The sequence below is a fragment of the Dipteris shenzhenensis genome, chromosome 29 (assembly GCF_047967505.1).
Source record: "Dipteris shenzhenensis isolate YYH24624 ecotype China chromosome 29, Dip_SZ_1.0, whole genome shotgun sequence".
In the NCBI taxonomy this organism is placed as follows: domain Eukaryota; kingdom Viridiplantae; phylum Streptophyta; class Polypodiopsida; order Gleicheniales; family Dipteridaceae; genus Dipteris; species Dipteris shenzhenensis.
This window is the reverse complement of record NC_141624.1, coordinates 15,827,571-15,853,583: the sequence shown is the minus strand read 5'-3', so window position 1 is coordinate 15,853,583 and position 26,013 is coordinate 15,827,571. Positions and strand designations below refer to the sequence as shown.

Sequence of the window (26,013 nt, the reverse complement as noted above, 5' to 3'; positions counted from 1 at the left end):
TGTGATGGAAGCTCATGTATAGGAAAGTCCGAATGATTTGCAAATTCCGAGAGAGAGAGAGAGAGAGAGAGAGAGAGAGTTCTTAAGAAAAGAAAGTGTGTGTGAGTGAATGTGTGAGTGAGAGAGAAAGAACCAAAATAGAAGGGGGCCATGTGGCAAAAAATGGTGTGGGACACTTTTTTAAGAAAAGTGTAACGATAGCGTTGCCTGGAAGGCAGCGCTAATAAAAGCTGCCTCATAATTGCATCAATGGATGATTGGCTTAGTGGTAGAAAGATTGTTTTGTTTTGGATACAGGCCACAATACCCAATGCGAGTATTTCATGTGCTTCACACTTGTTGTCCAACGAGTTGGGCGGCCCTCTAGGGCCACCATCACTTTGGAGTCCGGGTCCCCGACCACCCATCACTTTTTGCACTCCATGTCCGGGCCCCCATCCACGATTGGACCACGTTTGAAAACACACTTGCACCTCATTATTGCACGACAGGCGGGCGGGTGGTGTGAACCGGTCCTTAGGCCTCCCCCGCAGCAGGCCAAAAGCATGCCATTGCTGTGGGCAAAGTGTGCTTCTTGTTCATGAATGAAAGATTGGTGTTAGGACTGAAAAAAGAAACAAGAGAAAGTTCGAGAAGGGACGCACTGGACTGGTCCAAATGAGAAGAGGCCAAAGCACTGAAGGATTATTGCATTGAGCTTTAAGCCTTCAGCTCTCCATTTTACTCCTGTAGTTTCTTCTGAAGGAGGGCCTCAAGTTTTTCTTCATCACCATGACTGCCAAAGCAGTAGCCGTCCTCGCTGGCAGTGAAGGCGTCTCTGGCGTTGTCCAATTCAGCCAGGATGGCACTGGTATGGCACCTTTCGCTTCGACTATGACTGCCCTGGACTTGCTGTACATAGATTGGTTCGCTTGTGTTTCGTTTTATGTAGTATGTACAGCTACCTGTGTAGAGATTAGACCCCTGCCCACGCCGCATGTTGGGCCTATGCATTGACTTTGCTCCTGCTCCATTTCTGGGCTTCACTGAAACCGTTATACATTTTCTTTTATCCGATTCTGAATTCAGGGCTTTGCTGATCGACTTTTAGAGTCTCACTCTGCTCACGTGGTTGTATGACGCCTAGGGCCCACAACTGTAAGCGGGAAGCTGCAAGGACTACAACCTGGCTTACATGGGTTTCACGTCCATGCGCTGGGAGATACGACGAATGGTTGTATGTCGACAGGTACCGATTATCTACCTCGACTGCATGGTTTCGCAGCAATATCCACGTGATTGACTAACATTGATTACGTTGTCTTGAAGGCCCGCACTTCAACCCAACGGGCAAGGAACACGGAGCTCCCGAGGATGAGAATAGGCATGCCGGAGATCTTGGAAATGTAGTAGTCGGCGATGATGGTATGCGGCTACGCCCAGCGTTGTTGTGGGCAATTGGAATATTGCTTCAAGATGATTGTCATGGGGTTTTGGTACTATCTGCCACATATCATGCAATGCACTCTAGCTAAATTAACAATGTGTTAATGATACTCGTTTAAATTGTTCTCTAGAGAAGCGAGTTACCGTATGACCTGCAGTCGTATGTCGCCCAATATGCAGTGGTTTTTGTGGGAAATTGCTCTGTAGAATTGTGAAATATGACTTCCATTACGATTGATGTAGACGCTGCACGCTTGTCCTTTCATCGTGTACATCTATCAGGACTAGTCCGTGAACCCAAGTAACACCTTAACCCCTAGAATTGCGTTTTCTGCCTAGCTTTTATTTACAAGTCAGCCTTGTGTCATTTGTACGGTGGCTAACAATGCATCGTCTTGCAGCCGCTCACTCTAGAGAGTGCATGTGAGGTACACTGCAGCACCTGTGTGCTAGTGAGCTCAGAGAATCGCAAGTTGCATGCGGAGCTCCCTAGGCTAACCTAGTACTTGGAGATAGGAGGTCCTATCAGCTTCCTTTGTTTGTTCAATTCTAGTTGTACTATGTAAGGAGCCTTGTGGCATCCACCAATTGACGGGTGTCATCTTCGTTCCTTGTGTCATCTCCTAGATTTCCCTGGTCACCATATGGCTCTGAATCTTTACTGTCCAACCTTACCAAAGTGTGGAATGAGTGAGCTGGGCGTCATGGCAGGATGTAGATAAGTCAGCCTTTCTTGCACTCACTGCAAGCCAAACAAAATGGATTGATTTTGGAAGCTCCTCCCTCGTCGGCAAGGACACACCACCCTTCAGCGTGCAGCTAAACCTATTGGTGGCCATATGTGAGAGGCTCTCTCTCTCTCATGCTCAGTGCAACAAGGTTGCCCACTTGCCCCCTTCCTCTTTTATTTTGTAGCAGAGGTGATGGGCTATTTCTTGCGCTCTCAAGCCTGTGGCCTTACAAGGATGAGGGTGCCGATCCAACAGGAGGAGGAATTGCTGGACTTAGAGTTTGTAGACGACATAGCACTTTACCTTGCAATGAGCCTTGAGGCGGTCAGGGAGGCTCTGGCCACCTAATGTGCGGCAGCTGGGGCCAGGATTAACTGGGACAAATCGTTTGGTTTCTTATAGCAGCTAAGGAGATCTAGGAGGTCCAAGATTGGGGGGCAGCTTTGGACTTCAGAGGGATCCCTCAAGGACAGATTAACTGAACATTTCCCCTTAAGACCGAATGGGGAGTAGTTCAATTACTGAAACCCGAGTAAGAAACACTACCATCAATCAATAAGATAATTGAGCCAAATACGCAACCTAAACAAGTAAGAACATGGCCTACTCACTAAGAGCTGAGGCCATCAACCAATGACTGTACACTCACCAAGAGCCTGAGCAATCATGAATGTACACTAAGAGCCTGGCCTACTCACTAAGAGCTGAGGTCATCAACCAATGACTGTACACTCACCAAGAGCCTGAGCAACCGAACATTTCCCCTTAAGACCGAATGGGGAGTAGTTCAATTACTGAAACCCGAGTAAGAAACACTACCATCAATCAATAAGATAATTGAGCCAAATACGCAACCTAAACAAGTAAGAACATGGCCTACTCACTAATTGCTGAGGCCATCAACCAATGACTGTACACTTACCAAGAGCCTGAGCAATCATGAAACTTATTGCCCACATCCTAAAATGCCCATATCTTGTTCATTCACATTTGCATCCACCAATCCAGTAACTTCGTTTTCTGTCAGAGGGTCTTGAACCACTCGGGTCTGTTTTTTGAAGCCTTGAAGATGCTCATCTCTTTGTTGCTTGTAAGAAAACATTTCCTTGTGCCCCTCTTTACCGCAACAATGACAGGTTAGATTATCTATACGTCTATTCCTTGCAGTTTTCATTTTTTCCTTCACTAAATATGCAGGTTAAATTGGTGAAAGACTTTCAGACCTTTTCTCCTCACTTTGCAACATAGAAATAGCATCTAAGACAGCCATATCATCATCCATTCTTAATATAGTAACGATCTTAGAGTACCGGGGAGGTAAACTTGCAAGTAAATATCCTCAACGTCATCTTGATGAACGGAGAATACTTAATTGTTTGAGGAGTGCTTGCATCAATTAAGATAAGTTCTAAGACTTTTATTCTCTCTCATTTGAAGACCAAAAAGCTTGTATTTCAAAGTTTCTTTGGATGCTTCATCTTAACACCGAAGAGAGACTCAAGGATTACCCAGTTGTCCGCAACAGACTTTGTGACAGCAAGGTGGTGATACTAATCCGACTTGAGTGATCATCCCAGTATATTGATAGCTCTTTCATTCTTCTGTTCCCAAGTGGTTATGTTGTTAGCCTCTTGTTGATTCTTTAGCTTCTTGCCAATGCTAACGACTAGCTTCCACAAGCCCTTCTCCTTGAAATAGAGTCAGGTAGATGGTTTTGAAGATGCAAAGTTTCTATTGTTGACTTGGCTATAGCATACTTCACTACTAATTTCTCCGACTTTGACCAAGCATCCATGTCTCCTTAATCGTGTCTTTCTTCATTAGACTGAACAAATATGCAGAACTCTTAACCATGGCAACCAGAATTTCACAGGCCTTTGGAATCACTCAGAGTCTTCATAGTTGAACCTCAACAAAGAGTCCTTTTAAAAAATTTACTTCACTCACTAGAATCTCTTGATCAAACCAACTCTGCAAGCTCTCATAGGTCCTCACAACCTTTCAAGAATCCACTAGACGCTTCACAAAGACCTATGACAAACTTGCGTCACTTCACACATCCTTAAAGACACCCAAAATGAGTTCACAAGAAACTTGAATCAAACTGGAAACTAGGCGCAGAGAATACCATGATGTTAAGGACACACGGACATTAGCTCACCTCTACAGAGAATATTTGCTATTACAGTGGACTCTTAACTCAGACTGAACTTTGTTGATCCAACTGCAAGGACTAAGCTATTCTATAGATGACATTAGTGAGCTCGAAAGGCCTAACATCTACTCTCATTTTCAATATTCAATATCAATCTCAGTTTTGCCAAGTTCTATGTGCTAAATGCAAATTGTTGTGCACCCAAGGAAGGACACATTTCTTTGTCTTATAATTTTTGGAGAGAAAGCGTGCCAGCTATCCTCTTACGCAAATGTGCTAAATGTAAAGCGCTATGTGTAGAATGCAAAATGCTTCCCAATTATCTTAAACAACAACATCTACTCTCATTTTCAATAAGCAATTTCAAGCTTCCGTTCGCAATGTGTTATGTGTTGAATGCAAATAATATGTGCATAAGCCTTAATCTTATAAGCTTTGGAGAGGAAGTGTGCCAACTCTCTCCTTACATAATTATTACATAGCATAATTCCATAGGTCTTCCTACTTCTAAAATCTATAACTTACAATCTACAACTCCGATATGCAAGATATCAAAGGCAACATTTTTCTATTCTTCGAATTTGACATTGCTTCATGTTAAGCACTCTTACACAAAGCGCTTTTGATTAATGTAAGCAATTTTCATTAAGATAAGCTACAATCTTACCAGACCTAAAATAACCTTATACAACCTAATATAGTGCAATGAGTGGGGTGAGGGGGGAGGGAGAGGGGTGAAGGGAAGGATTGCTCAAGGGGGAGGAGAGGGGTAGGGGAAGGGAGGAAAAGGGCAGATGGCACTAGGCATGGGGGGGGACATGCAGAGGGGAGGGAAGAGGCAAGCAGAGGAAGGCTTGGGAAGAGGAGAGTTGGGAAGGGGAGGGCAGAGAGAGGCAAGTGGGTGGGAGGGGAGAACATAGGAGTGGGAGGGAAGGATTGGACATGGGGAGGGGGCGTGGGCTGGGAGGGAAAGGACGGTAGGGAAGCAGGATAGAAGCGGGGGGAGGGGACATGGGCTGGAAGGGAGGAGGGGGTAGGACAAGACAGGTAAGACAAAGGGGAGGGGAGATGATGAGAGTTGAGAGGGGAGGCGACGAGAGTTGAGAGGGGAGGTACATTGAAGAGGGCCTAGAGGGGAGGTGACGAGAGGTAAAGGGGAGAGCAGCATGCAAAGGGGGATGGCGAAGGGAGAGGCCAAGGAAGGTGGAGGCAGAGAGGGAGGTGTAGTGAAAGAGAAGCAGGTAAGGGCGGGAGGCGAAGGGCATGGGAAGGAGGGGTAAGAGGGTAGACGACAGCACGTCGAGTAGGGATGGTAGGAGGCGAATGTAATGGAGGAAATAGGGGAGTGTTAGTGGTCCTTTAGGTGGGAATTGGGGAGGAAAGGGGAGGGGAGGTGGGGCCTAGAGGGGAGGAAGGGGAGGGGAGGTGGGTGACAAGAGGTAGAGGGGAGAGCAGCATGCAAAGGGGGATTGCGAAGGGAGAGGCTAAGGAAGGTGGAGGCAGAGAGGGAGGTGTAGTGGGAGGCGAAGGGCATGGGAAGGAGGGGTAAGAGGGTAGACGACGGCATGTTGAGCAGGGATGGTAGGAGGCGAATGTAATGGAGAAAAAAGGGCAATGTTAGTGGTCCTTTAGGTGGGAATTGGGGAGGGGCTATATAAGTCCCCATCCACCCTTCATTTTGTATTGTTTGATGTGTCATCTAATCCTATCTACTTCCTCCTCCTTCCTCCTACGTGCTGCCTACACTCTCTCTCCCAATCTGTTTCTATCTCTCTCTTCCCCTCACCCTTCTCTTCCTTTTCCTCTCCCTCTACCCCCTTTCCTCACTTCTCACTCCTTCTCCCCCTCCCTCTCTCCCTTTTGCCAATTCTATCCCCTTCCTCCAATTTGCCCCTGTCTCCTTCCTTGCCCTCCCGTGATAGACGACACTGTATGCCTTAAGCCTCTTTTGTGGAGCATCATGTTGCCATTCCATTCCATGCATGGGGTGATGCGGATAAGAATGCTCGTGTGGTTGAGGAGGAGATTTATTGGGATGCTCAGCCAGCACCGTATGCTATCTCCCGTAATGCATGATGGGTGCCAGGAGTGCTAAGACTATCAGATTGAAGGGTGAGATCAAGGGCCGGACTGTTCACATGCTTGTGGACAGCGCGAGCACTCATAGTTTCATCAACACCAAGACCTTGTAGAAGGTGGGGCTGATTGCTACAGAGATAGACTACAGTCTGACAATGGAAGTGGCTAATGGACAGCTAATGATTAGTAGACTGTGTTGCTAGGGTGCGAGATCAGCTCTCTGACGAGTATGATTTTGCAGATCTTTTTGCACTAGACATGGACTCGATTGATGTTGTCTTGGGCGGCAATTGGTGAAATCGTTGGGAGAATTCAGCATGATTTGAATGCTTTGACACTCCGCTTTGCACACGGGGTAAGCAAGTGGTATTACAGGGCATGACAGCCCCGAAAATGCAGGTCATTTCAGCAAGACAGTTGGCTAGAGAGCTCAAGAGCAGGATACCATCTATGCCCAAAATGTGTAGCTCAGAAGGGAAGCATTCCCCATGTGGATGACTTGGATATGCAGAAATTGCTCTCTGAATTTGCTAATGTATTTGGTGATATGCCATTCCAAATTCCAATTGCCTCCCAAGAGGGATGTGGATCATGCGATTGTTCTGGAGCCTTGGAGCCTAGCAGTAAGTCCATAAACAAAGCCCCATACCATCTTTCTAATCTTGAGCGGGAGGAAGTGGCAGTACAGGTGCGGGAATTGTCTGAGAAGAACTTCATCTCTCATAGCACTTCTTTTGCCTCCCCAGTGCTTCTAGTGAAGAAGAAAGATTGATCATACAGTGTGCATTGATTATAGGGATCTTAACAACATCATTGTCAAGAACAGGTTTCCAATTCCTTGGATTGATGACCTGTTGGATAAACTTCAGGGTGCTCAGTTTTTCACGAAGATCGATTTGAGGTCTGGCTACCACCAAGTCAGGGTCAAAGAAGGAGATGAGCGCAAGATAGCCTTCCTCACAGAACGGGGCTTGTATCAATTCAAGGTGATGCCTTTTTGATTGACTAATGCACCGGCCACCTTCTAGGTGCTCATGAACAAGATATCGCAGCCACTTCTTTTCAGATTCGTGCTGGTTTTCTTTGATGATATCCTCATTTACATCAAGGACAGGCAAGAGAACATTAAGCATGTGAAGCAGGCGCTGGAAATTTCTGAGGATGTGAGGATGCATCAGCTTTATGCAAAGGTCAGAAATGTACTTTTATGTCAAAGGAGGTTGAGTAGCTGGGGCATATTGTGAGTAGAAATGGCATTCGAGTGGATCCCGCAAAGGTGAAATGCATGAAAGATTGGCCACAGCCACAAAACTCTATCCAGTTGAGAGGATTTTAAGGTCTTGTTTCCTTCTACAAGCACTTTATTAGCAAATTTGCCAAGAGGGCAGCTCCTCTTATTGACCTCTTGAAGAAGGATACTTTAATGTGGTTAAAGGCAACGCAACACAGTTTCGAAGATCTGAAATTTGCCACCCATGCACTTGTCTTGGTGTGCCCTGATTTTACACGTCCTTCCATTGTGGAGGCAGATGATAGTGGCAAAGTATTGGGGGTTGTTTTGAGGCATGAACACGGGGTAGTAGCCTTTGAAAGCAAGAAGCTTGATGCCAAGGAATCATTTTCCATGTTTGTGGTCAGGAGATGTTGGCTATCTTGCATGCTTTCAAGAAATGGCACCACTATCTGTACGGGAGCAAAATTAAGGTGAAAACAGATCATAGGACACTCAGACTGAGACGCTCTGATCTCTAATCTCTCCTCAAGCTCGTCAATTCACGGTCGCAACTTACAAGCGATGGCATCAGGTTTTTCCTCCCAGCCTATCTCATGGATGGCATGCTCACAAAGATACGTAACTTTATTTCCTTCATGCCTATCCACAAGCCCTGAGTTCCCTAGATGGTTCCCTCTGCCACATGTCATCATTCTAGACCTTTAGCTTGGTACACCATTTACCCCTCTCTTGGGGCACAATTAAAACATTTGCCCCTTGGCATTTTTACACATTTAGGTGCACCTAGGCCTGAGCACTCAGAACCACCTAGTCGATGCCAATACACCCTCACCTAGGACCTTGGCAGTTACTTCCCTTGACCATTTAATTTACGCACATAAAATATTACAGAAGTCGGTCATCTAAGAGAAAATGCCCACCTATCTTTTCGAGGTCATGCTATCTCGGCTAGAGCATAACATTCCTTCCCTCTTCAAGCATCAGCGTCCTCGATGATGAAATCTGGGAATACTCTCCATAACTGGTATACGGATTCCCAGGTAGCTTTCGGTAGAGGTAGACCATGCCATGCAACCAACACCGTGGGTATCTTTCGATTGCGCACTTGCATTGTTCCTCGGTATAGGATTCTTGTTGATTTGCGTTTTGCATTATCCTCTATCTCCTGAAACAAAACAACACCTTCGATTAGTGAGTCACCTGTATGCAAAAATTTCTTTAAACGAGAAACATGAAACACTGGATGCACCTTACACCCCGGTGGTAATTCTAATTTATAGGCTACCTTGCCTATTCTTTTTAGAATTAACCATGGCCCACAATATCGAGGTGATAACTTAGCACACTCTCCTGCAGTCAAAGACTTAGAGTGCGAAGGAACTATGAGAAAAACTTTTTCTCCTTCCTTAAATTCTCTATTGGATCGGTTTTCATCCGCATACGCCTTAGCTCTATCCATAGCTTGGTGGATGTTAGCTCTCGCAAGTGCTAGCATCTCCCGCATCTGAACCACAAAGTTCGCGGCACTAGGCACTTTCTGAGGTATTCCAACTATAGTTGGGTTCGTTGGCCTATAACCATAGTTCAGTTCAAACGGACTGAACCCTGTAGAGGAATGTTTCCTATCATTGTAGTCAAACTCCAACAATGGCAACCACTTGTCCCATGTATGTTGTCTCAATGACACATATGCTCTAAGCATATCCTCTAAAATTTGGTTGATTCTTTTTGTCTGACCATGCGTTTCTGGATGATCCCCACTACTCATTCCCAACTCAGTTCTTAGTGCCTCAAATACCGCAGTCCAAAAATGATCAGTAAATTTGACATGGCTGTCTGGCACTATGGATTTGAGTAATCCATGCAGACGAAATATATGTCTAATAAACAAATCCGCCACTTGCGGGGCACTAACAGACTCTCTAGTTGGAATGAAGTGAGCCATCTTGGTAAGACGATCAACCACCACAAGGATAGAATCATATCCACCTTGTGTCGTAGGCAGTCCTACAATAAAGTCCATGGAAATGCTCTCCCACTTACTTAGTGGTATCTCCAAGGACTGTAAAAGTCCGGGTGGCTTCACCTGCTCTGCCTTACTTACTTGACACGAAAAACAACGTGTCACATATTCATGAATATGCTTTTTCATCTTTGGCGAAAAGAAATCTCGCTTCACGAGATCATATGTCTTCTCGACTCCTAGATGTCCCGCACATGGGCTATCATGGCATTGTTGAATGACTCTGTGCCTGAGATCATTCTGATTAGGTACTACAACCTTGCCATTCCTTTTCAGCATACCATCCCTTATGGCATGTCTTGCATAAGTTTGGCCTTTTCTGGATGCCAGGTCATCTTTTTCCCCGGGTTTTAACACATGAGCCTTAGACCAAAGGCTCTGGACAAACTCGTCCACCTTTTGAGTTTCTCTAATCTCGGCCATTAGAGCACTCTCTAACACCGTGAAACTCATGTTATGCATAATGCGTGACAACGCATCAACAACTTTATTATCTTTCCCTCTTCGGTATCGAATCGTCAAATTAAACTTATGCATGAGTTCTGCCCACCTAGCTTGGCGGCTTCTCAAGTCAGTTTGTTTACAAAAATGTTTCAGAGTATCATGATGAACATCCACATAAAACTTTGATCCATACAAATAATGTCTCCATGTTTTCAAAGCATGGACAACAGCATACAACTCTAATTCATGAGTTGGCCAATTCCTTTGAGAGGGAGAAAGCTTCTTGCTTTCAAAGGCTACTGGCCTTCCCTCTTGGAGGAGAACTGCTCCTACCGCAATGCCACTTGCATCAGTTTCAAGGTACAACGGTTTCTTGGGATCAACTATTTTTAACACCGGTCCTGTGACCACAGCTTGTTTTATGGTGTTAAAACTTTCCTGTTGATTCTGTCCCCATATAAAAGATATTTTATCTGAGGTCAGATCAGTCAATGGTGATACTATTTCGGAATATCCTTTGGTGTCTTTGATAAAATTGAACAATTCCCAAGACTGATCACAAAGCGGCCAGACTCTGAGGGATTGGCCAAGTCAGTATCGCAGCCACTTTCTTTGGATCCATTTCTACCCCCTCTGGAGTAATTATGAATCCTAAATATCAAAGTCTAGCCATACACAGTATAGTTTTCTTTTTATTTACATAAAGACTAGCTTTTCTCAAAGTACTAAACACTATTCTTAAGTGTTCACAATGCTTAGTAATACTTTTACTGAATACTAGAATATCGTCAATAAAATGTACTACAAACTTTCCGATATACGGACGTAGTAAATCGTTCATAAGCATGACGAATGTAGCTGGAGCATTGGTAAGTCCAAAGGGCATTCCCAAAAACTCATAATGACCAAACCTGCTTCTAAAAGCGGTTTTATGCACATCCTCGGCTCTAATACGGATCGGATGGTAGCCACACTTTAGATCTATCTTATTGAAAATTACGGTCCCATTCAATGCATCTAGCAAATCATCGATCCGAGCCATCGGATACCTGTGCTTAATAGTGATATTATTCAATGCTCTGTAATCTATACAGAGGCGAAAAGTATCATCTTTCTTCCTCTTTAATATCACTGGCGAAGCAAAAGGTGAAAAACTGGGTTGAATCTATCCCAGCTTGAGGTATTCTTCCAGTTGTCTTCGCACCTCGGCTTCTTCTGTAAAGCTTAATCTATAGGGAGGTCTATTTACAGGTTCTGCCCCCGGGATCAGCTTAATTTTATGTTGAACATTTCGCTCTGGAGGTAACCCATAAGGTAACTCATCCCTAAAACAATCAGAGAACTTGTCCGATCTCTCTTTAGCCAACTCGGCCATTTTCCCATCTTGGGTAGCCTCAGTGCTAGCCGATGCATCATCAATCGACTCTACCGATGCTATACACAGACACAGAAACTCTTTTGGAGTCTTTCGAATTTCCATGGCTGAAATCAATGGTCCTCGAGGTAAATCCTTTTCACCTCGCAAAACATATTCTACCCCGTTCATCTTGAACTGGTAAATATGCTTTTTCCAATCAATGGCTGGGTTTTTTCAAAAATGCCAAGCCATGCCTAGGGCTATATCTGCGTGAGCAAGCTTGGTCAACTCAAAGTCCAGCTTCTCAACATAGTCCTATATTCGAAGTTCCAACTTGGTAACCCTTTGGTCCCTTACTTCAGTTGAACTTCTATCCGCCATCCTGACCGTATAAGCATAGTTAAACGGACTAGTTTTCAACTTGAGCCTCTTAATAAGCTTCGAGTTAATTACATTGTGCGTTGACGCTGAGTCAAACAACACAATCACATCATGATTGGCTACTTGCCCTTTCATTTTAATTAACTCGGGCTCATCAAAAACCGTATACCCTATTGCTGCGGGCTTTAAAAGGATGTTATCAGGTGCACCGCTTACTAACTTAGTAACAGACACACTTAACAATATAGGTACTAACCTCTGAGAAGGTCCCGCCAATTGCATCTGCATATGTTCCGCATTGGGACTCTCCTGCATTTTCGCGTCGCATTCAGATATTATCATATTGGCCGTGCGACGGTCTTTGTTTAGTGGGCAATCTTTCCACTGATGTCGCTGAAGGCAGTCGAAGCACAATCCTTCTTTTCTAGCTTTCTCTTTTTGCTCAGGGGTCAACGAGGACTTCGACCAAGCCCGGGCTGCCATTGGAGTTACTTTTCTTTTCACCCCAACGGTGGTACTTGTCTTTGCTTGTCCCTCAACCGGCTTCACCTGCTTGGTTTGGCCACTTGGTTGCGAGACACTTGTCTTTGAAGTCCATTTCCTCTGAAATCCCCCTTTTCTCGGGTACTCATGTTGAGTCCCTGCCTGCACAAATCCACTAGATCTGCCTCTGGCATCCTCGTAGTTCAGGGCTACTGCAATAGATTCATCTAATGTAGTCACATATTTAGCCTGAACTTCCATTTTAATCTTGTCGTTCAGTCCATAGATATAGTCTTTCAACTGAACCGACATAGGAAGAGGGTCTGTTATTTTCATAACACATTCCCTGAACTTGTCAGTGTACTCTGCCACCGACAAATTCCTTTGGCGAAGGTTTCTATAAGCATCCCAAGCTCGGGACTCTTCGTCAGGTGGAAGAAAGTGTTTCTTAAACTCAGCCTTAAACCCTTCCCAGGTGGTAGAGGCAACCTGATCTTTCTGTTACTTTATCCACCATCTATCCACTGCCTCAATAAATAGGTGAGTGGTCTCGCGGATTTTCTTTAGATCAAATCTAATTTCACAAATGGCGAAGGCTTCTTCCCACTTGTGTAACCAAACCTCGATCACATCAGAACTGCGCTTGGTCATCCGACCAGCGTACTTTTTCGGTCTATAATTAGCAATATTAGGTACCTTGACCTTTGCACGTTCTGATGAATGTATACTGGGCTCTAGCTCTATTGGAGCTTTGCCCTTTTCATTTCTAGATGGTCTAGCCGACAAGGCTTGCACCATTTCTCTAATTTCATTTTGACCAGCATTCACTTGAAGCTGATGGTTCATGATCTGTTGTAAAGCATCTTCTAGTACAGAAATCCTACCCACCAGAGTAGGTGTTGTGTGATGGGACATTTCTTGCGCAGATCGCGCTCTAGATTCACCAGGATTCACCCTGGAATCTTGTCCCTCTGCCTCGATTGTTTAAAAAGGGAAAATAGGTTTGTTTTTTTTTTCCACTTCGAATTTCCTTCTGCTGTACAGGAATAAATTGGCTGCAAACTTTGCTGTACAGAAACAAATCAACTGCAAACTGGAAACTAAAATTTTATATAGAAGGGAAAAAAATGCCCTATGGAGTAAATCGTCGGAGACAATGCTGAGACCCAAAATCACCCGTCACCCCTCTCTTAGATAGCAAGAAGCAAGAAAAATGAGGGACGAAGGCGGCGAGCTGTTGCTGCTGCGGGGGCGGGTACTAGAGAGCTCGTCGAACGTAAGAAGACGATCAAAGTGAGCTGCTGCTTGTAGCTACATCGTGACGTGGTGGATGCCTTGTCGCGCAAGACGCCGTCGAGAGTGCTCTTCACTTTAATCGTTCCCACGTTCAATTGCCCCTGGCTATTGCTTTCCAAAATCCTTGCCTCGGAGCTCGGAGTATATGCCGCACGATGAAGCACCCAATTGCTTGGACGACACCAAGCCTTTTCTCGCCTTCCTTTCCTCTTCACCAGATTCTCATAACCAGACTAAGAGCGTCGAAGCTTGCGCGTCTGGTAATTATGACGTCGATGTAGCCCACGTAGCCATGAGCTGCCTGCGCGTCGCCCATCGCCATTTACAACAGGCGCTGAAGCTATCAGGAATAAAGGAGAATTGCCCGCCTGTGTTACACGCCCACGTTTGTGATTCGGGCCTTAGTTTTCCGCCATGCGGTTTCTTACAATCTTACGAAAAATGCATATTACCACTGTTCGACGTCTTGCTTCCTTCACTAGGATCGTCACAGCCTTGACCTAGGCTCTGATACCAAATGAGATGCTCTGATCTCTAATCTCTCCTCAAGCTCGTCAATTCACGGTCGCAACTTACAGGTGATGGCATCAGGTTTTTCCTCCCAGCCTATCTCATGGATGGCATGCTCACAAAGATACGTAACTTTATTTCCTTCATGCCTATCCACAAGCCCTAAGTTCCCTAGATGGTTCCCTCTGCCACATGTTTTCATTCTAGACCTTTAGCTTGGTACACCATTTACCCCTCTCTTGGGGCACAATTAAAACATTTGCCCCTTGGCATTTTTACACAACCTAGGCCTGAGCACTCAGAACCACCTAGTCGATGCCAATACACCCTCACCTAGGACCTTGGCAGTTACTTCCCTTGACCATTTAATTTACGCACATAAAATATTACAGAAGTCGGTCATCTAAGAGAAAATGCCCACCTATCTTTCCGAGGTCATGCTATCTCGGCTAGAGCATAACACAGATTCTTCCTCACTTATATGAGGTGGTTGGCTGCAATTCAATCCTATGATTTTGAGATTGAGTACAAAACATGGAAGGACAATGTGGTTGCAGATACCTTATCTAGAATGTGGGCTTGGAATTTATCTGCTATCTCTACCTATCAGGAGTGGCTTCATGGCATTCAGGAGGAATATATGCAGAATTCTAAGGCAGCTCCCATATTTTCAGATTTGTAGAAGCCTTCTAGCTAGGGTCACCCGGAATTCCAATTGCATAATGGGCTGTTGTGGTGCAAGGACATGATCTATTTAGTGCGAGACTCACAATATAGACAGCTGATTTTGCAAGAAATGCACTCCTCTCCCATGGCTGGACATGCGGGTTTATCTGACCTTTCCTATGATCAATGCCTTTTGGATTGCTGATTTGTATGGCTGATTTTCAAGTTTAATGGAAGGTTATTTTCTTTGGAAAAAAAATTGGCTCAAACCACGGAGATATTGTAAGCTTTTAAAGTTTTTTTTAAGTTAAAATAGTAAGCTTAAAGTTGATGTTTATCACTGCAAAAGATGTCATAAGCTATACATAATAAATTTGTTAGTTAGCATCAGGTTAGAAAGCCTAAAAGTTTAATCAATGGTTTGCATGTGGAGCATATATTTAACCTCACCTTTTCCAAAAGAATAGTCTTATCGCTTACCCACCCTCTCCTCATCTTTTGGACAAGAGGGGGGTTTATATGGCCTCCAAGACTATTGATACTTTTGGGCAATTTTGACTTGCAGTGGTATCCGAACATATTTATGTCCTTTTGAGCAATTTTGACTTGTAGTGGTCATTGCCATAAAGTTCAAGCTGTATTATTTCTGAAGAATGAGCTTTTGGTGGTCTTGGGCATTGCTGCTGTTATTTGAATGAGTTTGTCAATGAGTTGTTTCATCATGGAAAACATGATTTTGGCAACTACGATGAAGAATGTAGACTGAAATAACATGGGCCATGTTTTGATGGTTGTGTGGCAGGTACTGCGGAAATATCAATCACAGACTCTCAGGTGTAGTTTTTGTTCTTTCGCTTAAGTCATGCATATGATTTCTGTGTTTGGAAAATATATTACAATGCATGTTATCAGGTTGGTGACATTCTCAAAAGCTCTATAAGATGAATAAGTAAATTCATTATGTAGTTTAAGATCAACTTTAACATGTAGCTCACTTTCAGATACCCCTTGTTGGCGAGAATTCAATAATAGGTCGTGCGGTTGTTGTACATGCAGACCCAGATGACTTGGGCAAGGGTATGTGATCTTGATCAGTTCTCATATGTGATGGAATTGTATGAAGCATTGTCTTTGCTGGTTTTACCCCTTTTGAGGACTTGCATGAGATCATGCATAATCTCTTAGCCATGGGTGATGTTTTTTTGCCACATTGATAGAAATGGGCTATAATAGCCCACGTCTTGTATTAGATGTCTTTGTAAGGCATTCGAAAGGTCGTAACAAAATATAAGCTGTTGGGTTTCACTCTGGTGTAAGTTTCTTCTACTTCTGCAATTACGTAGTTTTGAACAGCTGCTCTCTCTACTAGCTGCTTGCTCTATGTTTTGTTCAAATGTCTCCTAGTTTGGCTGCTTTGGACTCAGTGTGGAGCATGTAACTCTTGCCTAGTGTCAGCCTGCAACAGTTCCAGGCAGCAAAACCAGCACTAGGACCTGTCATACAGCAGGATGACATCACCAAGTGCCAACTGCAACAGGTGCAGCAGCAGCAGTCAGCCAGGTGAAGTCAGCTGACTGCCATGTCAGCCCTTGTTGGCCTCAAGATCAGGTCAGCCAGGCTGAGTGGGCCCCCTGACAGAACAGATTAGCCTGACTTCAAGCCAGGCCATCTAAGAGGGTGCTAAGCCTATAACAAACCCTCACACCCCTCATATTTTACGTCACCTGCAGCAGTTCCAGTCTGCGGCCTCCAGCCTTCAGTAGCCTCTCCACAGCAGTTCCTCCTCAGCCTCTCAAGCATGCAGCCATGGAGGACCTACCTCCCTCATTTCTACAGCCAGCCATAGCCAGCCACCTGCAACTCTAGGTCCAGCCCCTTCAGTAAGGGAAGACACGATGTATGCAGCGCCCTTTAGAGTGTGTATATGCTAATGATCATGGATTTTATGCATGCACGTAGGGTTTCTTTCTCTTATTCCAATCAGCATTCATGCTTCCACACTCAGTATATAGACAAACTAACTAGTGAGAGAAGCATGAGTCTTCATGCCCATTACGTTGGTATCAAAGCATCAAAGCTCTGGTAGAGGCAAGCCCAATCTCATGACATGGGTCCTACATCTCTAAGATACCCGTCCGAATAGAGAGCATCGAGAATGATGAGGGCAAGAATGGATAGCTCCAACATGCAAAGTGGGAACGAGACGCCAAGGAAGAAAGGGTTTGGGCTTTGCTCATGTGAGTGATCTAGATCAAAGAAGTAGAGCTAGGAAAGCTAGTTCAACCACCAGTTAACTTTGGATCCAGTAGTGGCACTGACCTCGCAGATTCGGATTAGGATGAATCTTGAGAGATTTGACTCTTGAGAGTCGAAAGTTTCCTATTATATGTATCGAGATGTAGATTTCATTCATGTACATGTGACTGACAAACTGTTGTCATGATATTTATGTTTATTGATCTATGACGATTGGTGTATAATCTATGTAGCATTTTAGGCTCTTGTTAAGTTGTTTATCTGGATTTTTGAATATCAAGATTCAATTTTCAGTTTAAACCTTTAAAGTTGAAAGTGACTTGCAAGCTCTTGAGACGTGAGTCTTAACTTTACCTTTTGAGTCATGAGTACATTGTACAAGTGCATTGTTTAAGTGTAGCTTATTGTACTTCTAGAATCTAGCTGCTAGCTATGCTAGCAAGTTGTACACTTGTATTCTTATACATATATTCATTAAATATTTATTATTACAATGACGTGTCTTATTTTAAAGACATTTTAGACACTCGTGTTTGAAGTGTGTCTAACGTGTCGTGTCTTAACGTGTCTTACAACCATGCTCTCATTTTTGGCATTTATGCATATCTACAAGTTATTAGAGTGACACAAAAGAGAGAGAAACAAAGAAAGAAAGATCTATTAACGGGCCTTACAGGTTTATGATACAGTGTACACATAAAAAAGAAACTACTACATCTCCGAGGAGAGGGGAGTGCACAAGGCAATTCCTAGAGAGCGCATAAAGCAGCTCAAAATTAGAGCGATTGAAAAAATGGAATACTAGCAGTTGGAGGCCTGTAAGGTGATGGCTGTGAGTCTGTTGTGCAGAGCTGCATAGCTGTGTCATCAAAGAGTGGGTGCTTAATTGGTAGCTCCATATATATGTCCCAAACCAATATTAAGATAGGCCCAAATTCCCCTCCATAATGCAAGGATTTGGAAAAAGAAACGTAAAAAATCGTCCTGAAAGCATTGATAGTGTGTACAAATCATGAAAGATAGCTGGATGTGTACAGTGGAACTTAGTTATAGAATGTGGATGCCGTTGCTGGATGTGGACAGTGGAACTTAGTTATAGAATGTGGATGCCGTTGATGAAAATGATTAGTTGTTGCAGCTGTATTTGACCACCTTGATCTTGACACAAGGGTTGCTACTGGGTACGACAATGTTGTTATTTGCTACTTGCTCGATTACAGCATAGGTTGCTTTCATAGTCCAAAGGAGAGTTTCAATACTTAGAAACGTGAAACGTTCAAAACGCTTCAAAAAAAAAAAGGGGGCGGTACGAAAATTCAGTTTGTATCTTTGGGTCTCAAAAAATGCAAATTTTATGCCCTGTATACATATAGGTCCCCACGATGTTCGTAAATTGTCATTAGCAATCGTGGCTTCCCCGCCCGCGAATAATAAACATAAGGGACAAAGCCCCCCTTCCGAAGAATTAATGCCTCAATCGTGCTCGAGGCTTTGATTTCTTGAAGCTTGTGCTCGGTCCTTCTTCTCGAAGCGTCCAACTGCCTTCTTCTACCAAGCCCCCTCTGCTGGCTGCTAAGCTCTCCTCTGCCTCTCGCTTCTCCTCGCTCCTGCCAGCATCTCTCCTCTCCCTTTTGTTTCAGCAGACTCAGCCAGCCCCTCTTCCCCTCTGGCCAGGCCCCTCGCCTCCCTCTTACTCAGCCTCTCCCCCTGTGCTGCCAGAGACCACACGCAGCTCACCCCTTTTCCCTCACAGAGGGTTGATGTAGGGATGGGGTTGAGAAGCAATAGGGATTTTTCTTTGCAAAATTACAGAGTCTCTGATTGATTCTACATGAAAATCATGTAGTAATTTTTGAATCCGAGGAACTCATTAGGAGGTTGATATATAAAAATATGGAAGAGATCCAAAATAAGCTAATAAATCACAAATTGCCTTCATACAATGCCTATGCCCATTAGTATTCTGAAACTATGCCAAATAAGCTTTAAAATCACAAATTGCCTTCATACGATGCCTATGCCCAATGATTTTGGAAGTACTGTAGTCTCTAAGTTGTTACAAGTTAGTAGTTTAGTAGTTACAGAAATATAGAGACAATTTAAATTAGAGTGTGTGAAACCGGCCTTCGATAAATAAAAGGGCAGTGATCTTCTTCTACTCAGTCATAAACTTTATAAATAGCCACAATGCAAGCTTCAGTCACTTAAATCACTTAGCACAACTTAGAAACAAGCTTCAACAACAACAAAGGTGAGGCTAGAATGCCCCTGCTCAATGAAAATAGTACACAGTGCACCCACTGGCCCCAAATGCCTTAGCGCCCCTTATGGTATTTATTTAATGCTTCTGAATGGAAATGCTTTACAACAAGGGTTCAGCCCTGTACTGTTCCTCTTTGCAAATCCTCTACTTGTCTTCAAGGCATCTAATCCCAGTGCACCACTAGAATTCCCATTGGCAAGGCATACTCAGGCATTCACTTCTGATCTGTCACAAGGCATTCAGGCATCCAAACCAATGGCAAAGTGAGCTCAAGGCAGCCTCAAGGCTATCACATGCATCCACACTGTCCTTAGGCCTTCCACAGGATCACCCTTGCCTTTGGGTGCTTCCTAGAACCTGTTGGAGTCCTGAAAGGACTGCACACAACACGCATGCACTGCAAAAAGCTGCAAAGCAAGAAAGAACAAGGAAAAACTGAACCTGGAACCAACTCCCACTGTTTGTGGCAGAGGGGCGAGCTCCTTCCTCGCACCTATCCTTTGTCTAGGCTCCCCGCAGGGTACAGGTGTCTTCCAGCAATCAGGAGAAGAGAGAAATGAAGGTAGAGAGCGGAGGGTGAACAAGAAAGAGCTGTAGAGGAAAGATGGTTCACAGATCTTCCCCGAAATGATTGCCTTGGGATCTGTGCCTGAGTCCTCCTAAGAGAAGGTACCAAAAGCAGCAGGGAAAGTTCCTCCTGCAGCCTGCACTGGTCCAAAACATCTCTAGAAGCCACCACGCAGCCAAAAACATGTGCACAAAGGTCCAGCACAGCAAAAGACAACCCCGGGCACCTGTTGGAGGCAGCTGAACACGTCTGTACGGACGAAAATTTTCAGAAAGTTCAGAAATGACTTCTGGCACTTCCTAGAAGTGTGTACTAGCCTTAGAACTGTCAAAACAGAGTTAAAACAGCTAAAAACAGGCTTGAAACAGCTCAAACAGTTGAAAAACTGCACAAGAAGAACTGAAAACGTCCAACACCTTTGGGAGAGTGAGGGGAGAGAGATGGAAGGTGGGGGAAGGGCATGCATACACATGCATGACAAATGGCATCTCCTCCTTGCCATTTGCCCCTTCATTAAAGTCCTAACCCCCATACCAAGGACAACGTTGGTTGTCCTTGGGCCCAACTTTTAGACCCCTCTTTTAAAGCCTTTGCCTTGCCCCTGGGACCTAGTGGTGCACCTAGACTTTGCCCTCAGGAACTTCTAGGAAGTGTGCACTTCCTCTAGCCAGTCCCTCATGGCCAAACCATTACAACACTTAACCATGCTTAACCTTGGGTTAAGCGTAAGTTGAGTAACGAAGATACTTTACATCACTTTTCACGTCCTCGTGACAGTGTGAACCTTGAACTTTAAAAATCAGTAATATAGAGACTAGAATCTACATTACAGTTTTTAAATTTCAAACTTTTAACTAAAGTCTACTGAAAAATTAATATCTTAGATTTAGGTAAATACACGTAAAGGTAGTCCACATTTCATCCATAATGAAATGTTTTGAAATGTGTTGCACATTTCCAAATTCTTCCTGGCCATGCCTTAGAAGGCCTCCTTTTTAGCCCTCAAGGAGTGGAAATCCCATGGTGATTTGTCTAACCCACTAGCCAATTATGATGATGAAAAATTAAACTTACAGCTACAGTGTAGGTGCTCACTTGATCATACTGCCAAAGTAAATCTAAGAGCAAAGTTGCTTGCTGTATGCTTAAGCTTGTGGATTTTGTGACCAGGGACGCTGCTGGGCACAGCAATGTTTTTCTGGCTACACGCCAGATTTCAGCAGTAATTATCATGTGAAAAAGGAGGCTGCACTTGAAGCTCAAACAATGGTTGTTCATTTTTATTGGCCATGCCTTATTAGATGACCCTTGCACCTCATGATCTCATGGAGTCTGGATATTTCTTTATATATCAGAGCTCTGCAGGATGCAAAACTGGAGGGTATAGTGTCCTCTCTTCTTGTTAAATGCTTTGCTGCTGCAGTTGTTCCAATCTACGTGCTTCTGTGAATCACTTTTGGCGGTGGCAGCAGGACTTTCTGCTGAATGGTCATTGTGGCCCTCCATCTTAAAATATTGATTGGAACATTTTTAAAATGCTGGTTGGTATAGTTTGCTGGCCATCCTTTGATCTTGGTTGCCATGCAGTGAATTTGAGGTGCTTAATTATATTTTGTGTCGCTGATGCTGCATCTGCCATGCTCACCGTTTTCCTGAATGTGGAAATGCATGTGGATGATCAGGGGCATGTGTGTAATCTGAGTTAAATGCCAGGTCTGTTGACTGTGCAATGATATCATCAAGCAGCACGTTCATATTATCCTTGGAGAAAGTATATCCTTGGAGAAAGGAAATACTTATTATCTACTAATGGTGGATTACTTTTGATCCCATTTGATGACAGGTGGCCATGAACTGAGCAAAACTACAGGGAATGCTGGTGGCAGGCTTGCATGTGGTGAGCGATGATTCAGCATTGAGATTTGTTGTTTTCTGATGTTTCAAGGTGTGGTCAAGTTTGATTGTGCATGCTTGTCTGAATTTCCTCGTCATCTTCTGTAGGTGTGATTGGTCTTCAGGCTTCTACTTAGAAGTCTAGGCAGCTGTATGGAGGTGTCCTTAACCTTGTGCTGATTTTAACTCAGCAGGACAACCAAGACAGAGATTGTACTGCATGTATTAGTGTCTTAATCCTGAATTGAGTACAAATCATAAAATTTTGGATTAATGAAGGAGGACTAGCTGGTTAACTCTTAACTTTATTGCATGAAATCAAAAGTCTATTGTAATATATTCCCCTTAATATTATGATCTTGCTTGTTGATTAACTGACCATCCTGGAAACTGTTCAGAGCAGGCTTTTGTACGTGCAGTTTTTTAGATTTCAGTTTGAACTTTCACACCTAATGAACAACTATGGTAAGGAGACTATGAGAGTGTGCTGATTCCAGGGTCTTGGTTATTATTGATGGGCTTGATGTCAGATTTTGCCCAGGGTTTGATGTTTAAGTCAACCAGGAATGCTTATTTGCCCAGGCTTTTGTATGCGAATTTCTTTAGATTTTAGTTCAAACTTTCACACCTAATGAACAACTATGGTAAGGAGAGACTGAGTTGACAAAATATATGAAGAGGGGAGAGGAGAAGAGTAGAGATGAGGAGAGAGGGCATAGCTAGAGAGCACACCACAAATGACTAACTATACACTAGATTTAGTTGAAAAAATAGAATATATACAAACTCATTTAGGTTAAGGTTAGGGTTAGGGTTAGGGGATCTAACCCTTTCCTTTATAGCACTCTGTAAGGTTAGTGCTATGCACATATGATCACATGATGGTGCTATGCACACGTGATCACATGATGTTGAGCGTGAACTCTCAACACCTTCCCTCAAGATCAACATCATGAAGTAGGCCTTCCCTCAAGATGATTATTCTGGGGAATCGAAGGACTGAACATTACATTCCATCACAGCCCTTTAATGGGAATGTCCTTCCTGTGCGTCAAACCAAGAGCTAGTCGGTGTTTCTCGAATAGCTCTTTTGGTAAAGATGTTTGCAACATTCTCTTAGCTATCACAATGATGCAGTGTGATGTCACCAAGTAACACTCTTTCTCTGGTGAAGTGCTCTCTGGCATCAATGTGCTTTATCCTGGAATGATATAGTGGATTCTTGGCCAATGCTTGAGCCGATTGATTATCACAGTATATTATTGTTGGCTTTGACTCATCAAAGTAATCTGTTTCTGACAATAGTCTTTTGAGCCAGATAGCCTTACATGCACCTGTAGTGAGTGCTCTATGTTTTACTTCAGTCGAAGACAAAGAAATTGTTGACTGTTTATTTGACAACAATGATATAGCACCTTGACCAAGGAAAAATGCATATCCCAGTGTCGATCTCCTGGTCTCATGATCTCCAACATAGTCACTGTCACAGTATCCATGCAACCGTGGATGACTTCCTCTGTATTCTATTCTAAATTGTCTTGTACCTCTGATGTATCTTAAGACTCTTTTGGCTGCATTCCAATGAGATTGTTTTGGATTTGCCATAAACTGTGCTAGTGAGCTTACTATATAACAAATATCTGGCGGTGTGATTGTCAGATATATAAAAGATCCGATGAGCTGCCTGTAGTATCTGTCATTGACTGTAGGCTTTTCTGAATCTTTAGCAACTTTCAAACTGTGTTCCATGGAAGTGGCTGTAATCTTGCAATCTACCATATGAAACTTTTTCAGAAGATTGTCAATATACTTGAGTTGACTCATGAATGTGCTATCTGAATCTCTTCAGAACTCAATTTCAAGACAATAGTGCACAAGTTTAAGATCTTTCATGTCGAACTCTGCAGATAAGTCTTGTTTTAGTTTTCTGATGAAGCTATCCTTGCTTCTTGTCACAATCAAATTATCTACATACAAAAGTGCAATAGTAATGTCTTCCCCTTGAACTTTGTAGTAGAGAGTATGATCTGCATTGGATTTCATGTATCCTAGATTAGCAAAATACTTGTCGATTCTGCTGTACCAACTTCTGGGTGCTTGCTTTAAGCCGTAGAGACTTTTCTTGAGATAGCGAACTTTATTCTCGTTTCCTGGTTTAACATAACTTGCTGGTTGTTGCATGTAGACTTCCTCGTCCAGGTAACCATTGAGAAATGCATTCTTGACATCGAGCTGGTACACATTCCATCTGCTAAGTGTCGCTAGGGATATCAAGAACTGTATGGAATCCATCTTTGCTATTAGAGCATAAGTCTCATCACAATCTTGACCATATTGCTATGCAAATGCTTTTGCAACTAGTCTGGCTTTGTATCTTTGAATACTGTCATCTGGATTGTACTTCACTTTGTATACCCATTTGTTTGCTATGGCCTTTTTTCTTGGTGGAAGGTCGCATAATTTCTAAATATTATTCTTATACAAAGCATCCATTTCTTCATTCATAGCAGTTTGTCATTCTGGCTTGTCTACTACGTCTTCGAAGTACACTGGCTCTTCTGTAGCCATGATGGTAGTCATAAGAGCATAGTTGGTGGTTTCCACTTGAATTGCTTTGCCTTTTTGAGCATACGTCAATCTGGCTGGTGGTCTGCTTTCCTTAGTAGACAGTCTAAGCTACTGTGGCTCTGCTTGGGGTGTTGCTAGCAATTCTTGCTCTTCTTCATCAACCTGTTCTGTAGATGACTGTGAAATCGATGCTTCTATTTCCTGTGTAGGTGAGGTTTTCCATTTTGATTCTTCATCAAAGATTACATATCTGGAGATAATGACCTTGCGGTTGATGGGACCATATAACTTGTATGCTTTGCTTTCTTCACTGTAGCTAACCATGATGCATTTGCGTGACTTCGCATCTAATTTTCTGCGATGATCATCATGTATGTGGGCATATGCTATGCAATAAAATATGCGGAGATGCCCAATGTTCAGTGAATGCTTCATAAGGAGTCATACCTTGTATCGGTTCGGTAGGAAGCCGATTAAGCAAATAGTTTATAGTGGCTATTGCTTCTGTTCAATACTGATTTTGAAGATGCTTCTCACTAAGCATTGCTCTAGCACTGTGTGCTAAAGTCTCATTCTTCCTTTCAGCTCTTGCATTCTGCGGAGGAGTATCTGCACATGTAAATTGTCTTCGAATGCCGTGATTTCTGCAAAAGTTCATGAATGCTGAAGACATGTATTCACCTCCTCTATCTGATCTCATGACCTTGATCTTTCTGCTTGTCTGGTTTTCTACCATGGCTTTGAATTCTTGAAATCTAGAAAACACTTCAGATTTCTCTTTCAGAAAGTAGACCCAACAATATTTGTTGTAGTCGTCGCGATGAAAGTCAAGTAGTAAAGTGAACTATTGATGCTGCGGGTCTGGGCATAATTCCATACATTTGTATGAATCAAATCAAGAATACCTCGTACATGAGAGATACTTCTGTCAAAGTTGGTTCGCTTTTGTTTGCCGAAGCAGCATGCTTCACAAACTTTTCCAAGAAACTGTAGCTTCGGAATCCCGATTGCCATATTTTGATTCCTGAGATCTAACAAGTACTTAAAGTTTACATGACCATATCTCTTGTGCCATTTTGCAGATAGTGGCATCTGTTGCGGTTGAGCTGACATGGCATGCTTTTCTGGTATTATAGCTAGCATTCTGTATAAGCGTCCTTCCTTGACACCTTTTGCTACTAGCTGACATCTTTTGGATTTATCTCTGATAGTGCATTCATCACCGTCGAAGATGACTGTGTAAAGGTGTTCCGTCATTTGACCTACTGACAAGAGATTCATGCTGAGCTTCGGAACATAGAGCACATCTTTCATCAATCCTTTCGTACCAATGAAATTGTTCATAGGGATAACACTTGTCCCTTAAACTGGATTCGGTGTATTGTCTGCTGTGTAGATGACATTCTTCTATCCTTCTAATGGCTTCATTTCTGTGAACCATTCCTGATGATTTGTCATGTGAGATGATGCACTGTTGTCGATATACCAAGGATCATGTTCCACTTGGTCGACTTGATAGCTGTAATCCTATTTGGGATTGAAATTAGAGTCTAGGTACACTGTATCAGTATGCATTTCCTCGCTTGCAAGAAACGTATTTCCATGTTCATTTGCAAAATTACTGTGACTAGAATATCCACCACGATGATTTCCTCTGCCACGGAAATTCCCTCGATTACTG

At 43.3% G+C, this 26,013-nt stretch overlaps 1 protein-coding gene across 1 annotated transcript; it reads left to right on the top strand.

Moving 5' to 3' along the window:
- The first annotated feature begins 568 nt into the window (after positions 1 to 568).
- Positions 569 to 22,138, top strand: LOC147882492 (superoxide dismutase [Cu-Zn] 1-like). Its single transcript, XM_087400269.1, has 7 exons — positions 569 to 850; positions 1,127 to 1,228; positions 1,309 to 1,404; positions 15,587 to 15,618; positions 15,786 to 15,861; positions 21,715 to 21,768; positions 21,873 to 22,138. The coding sequence occupies exons 1-7, from the start codon at positions 772 to 774 to the stop codon at positions 21,899 to 21,901; spliced, it is 468 nt and encodes a 155-aa protein (XP_087256395.1). The 5' UTR covers positions 569 to 771; the 3' UTR covers positions 21,902 to 22,138.
- Positions 22,139 to 26,013: the final 3,875 nt, after the last annotated feature.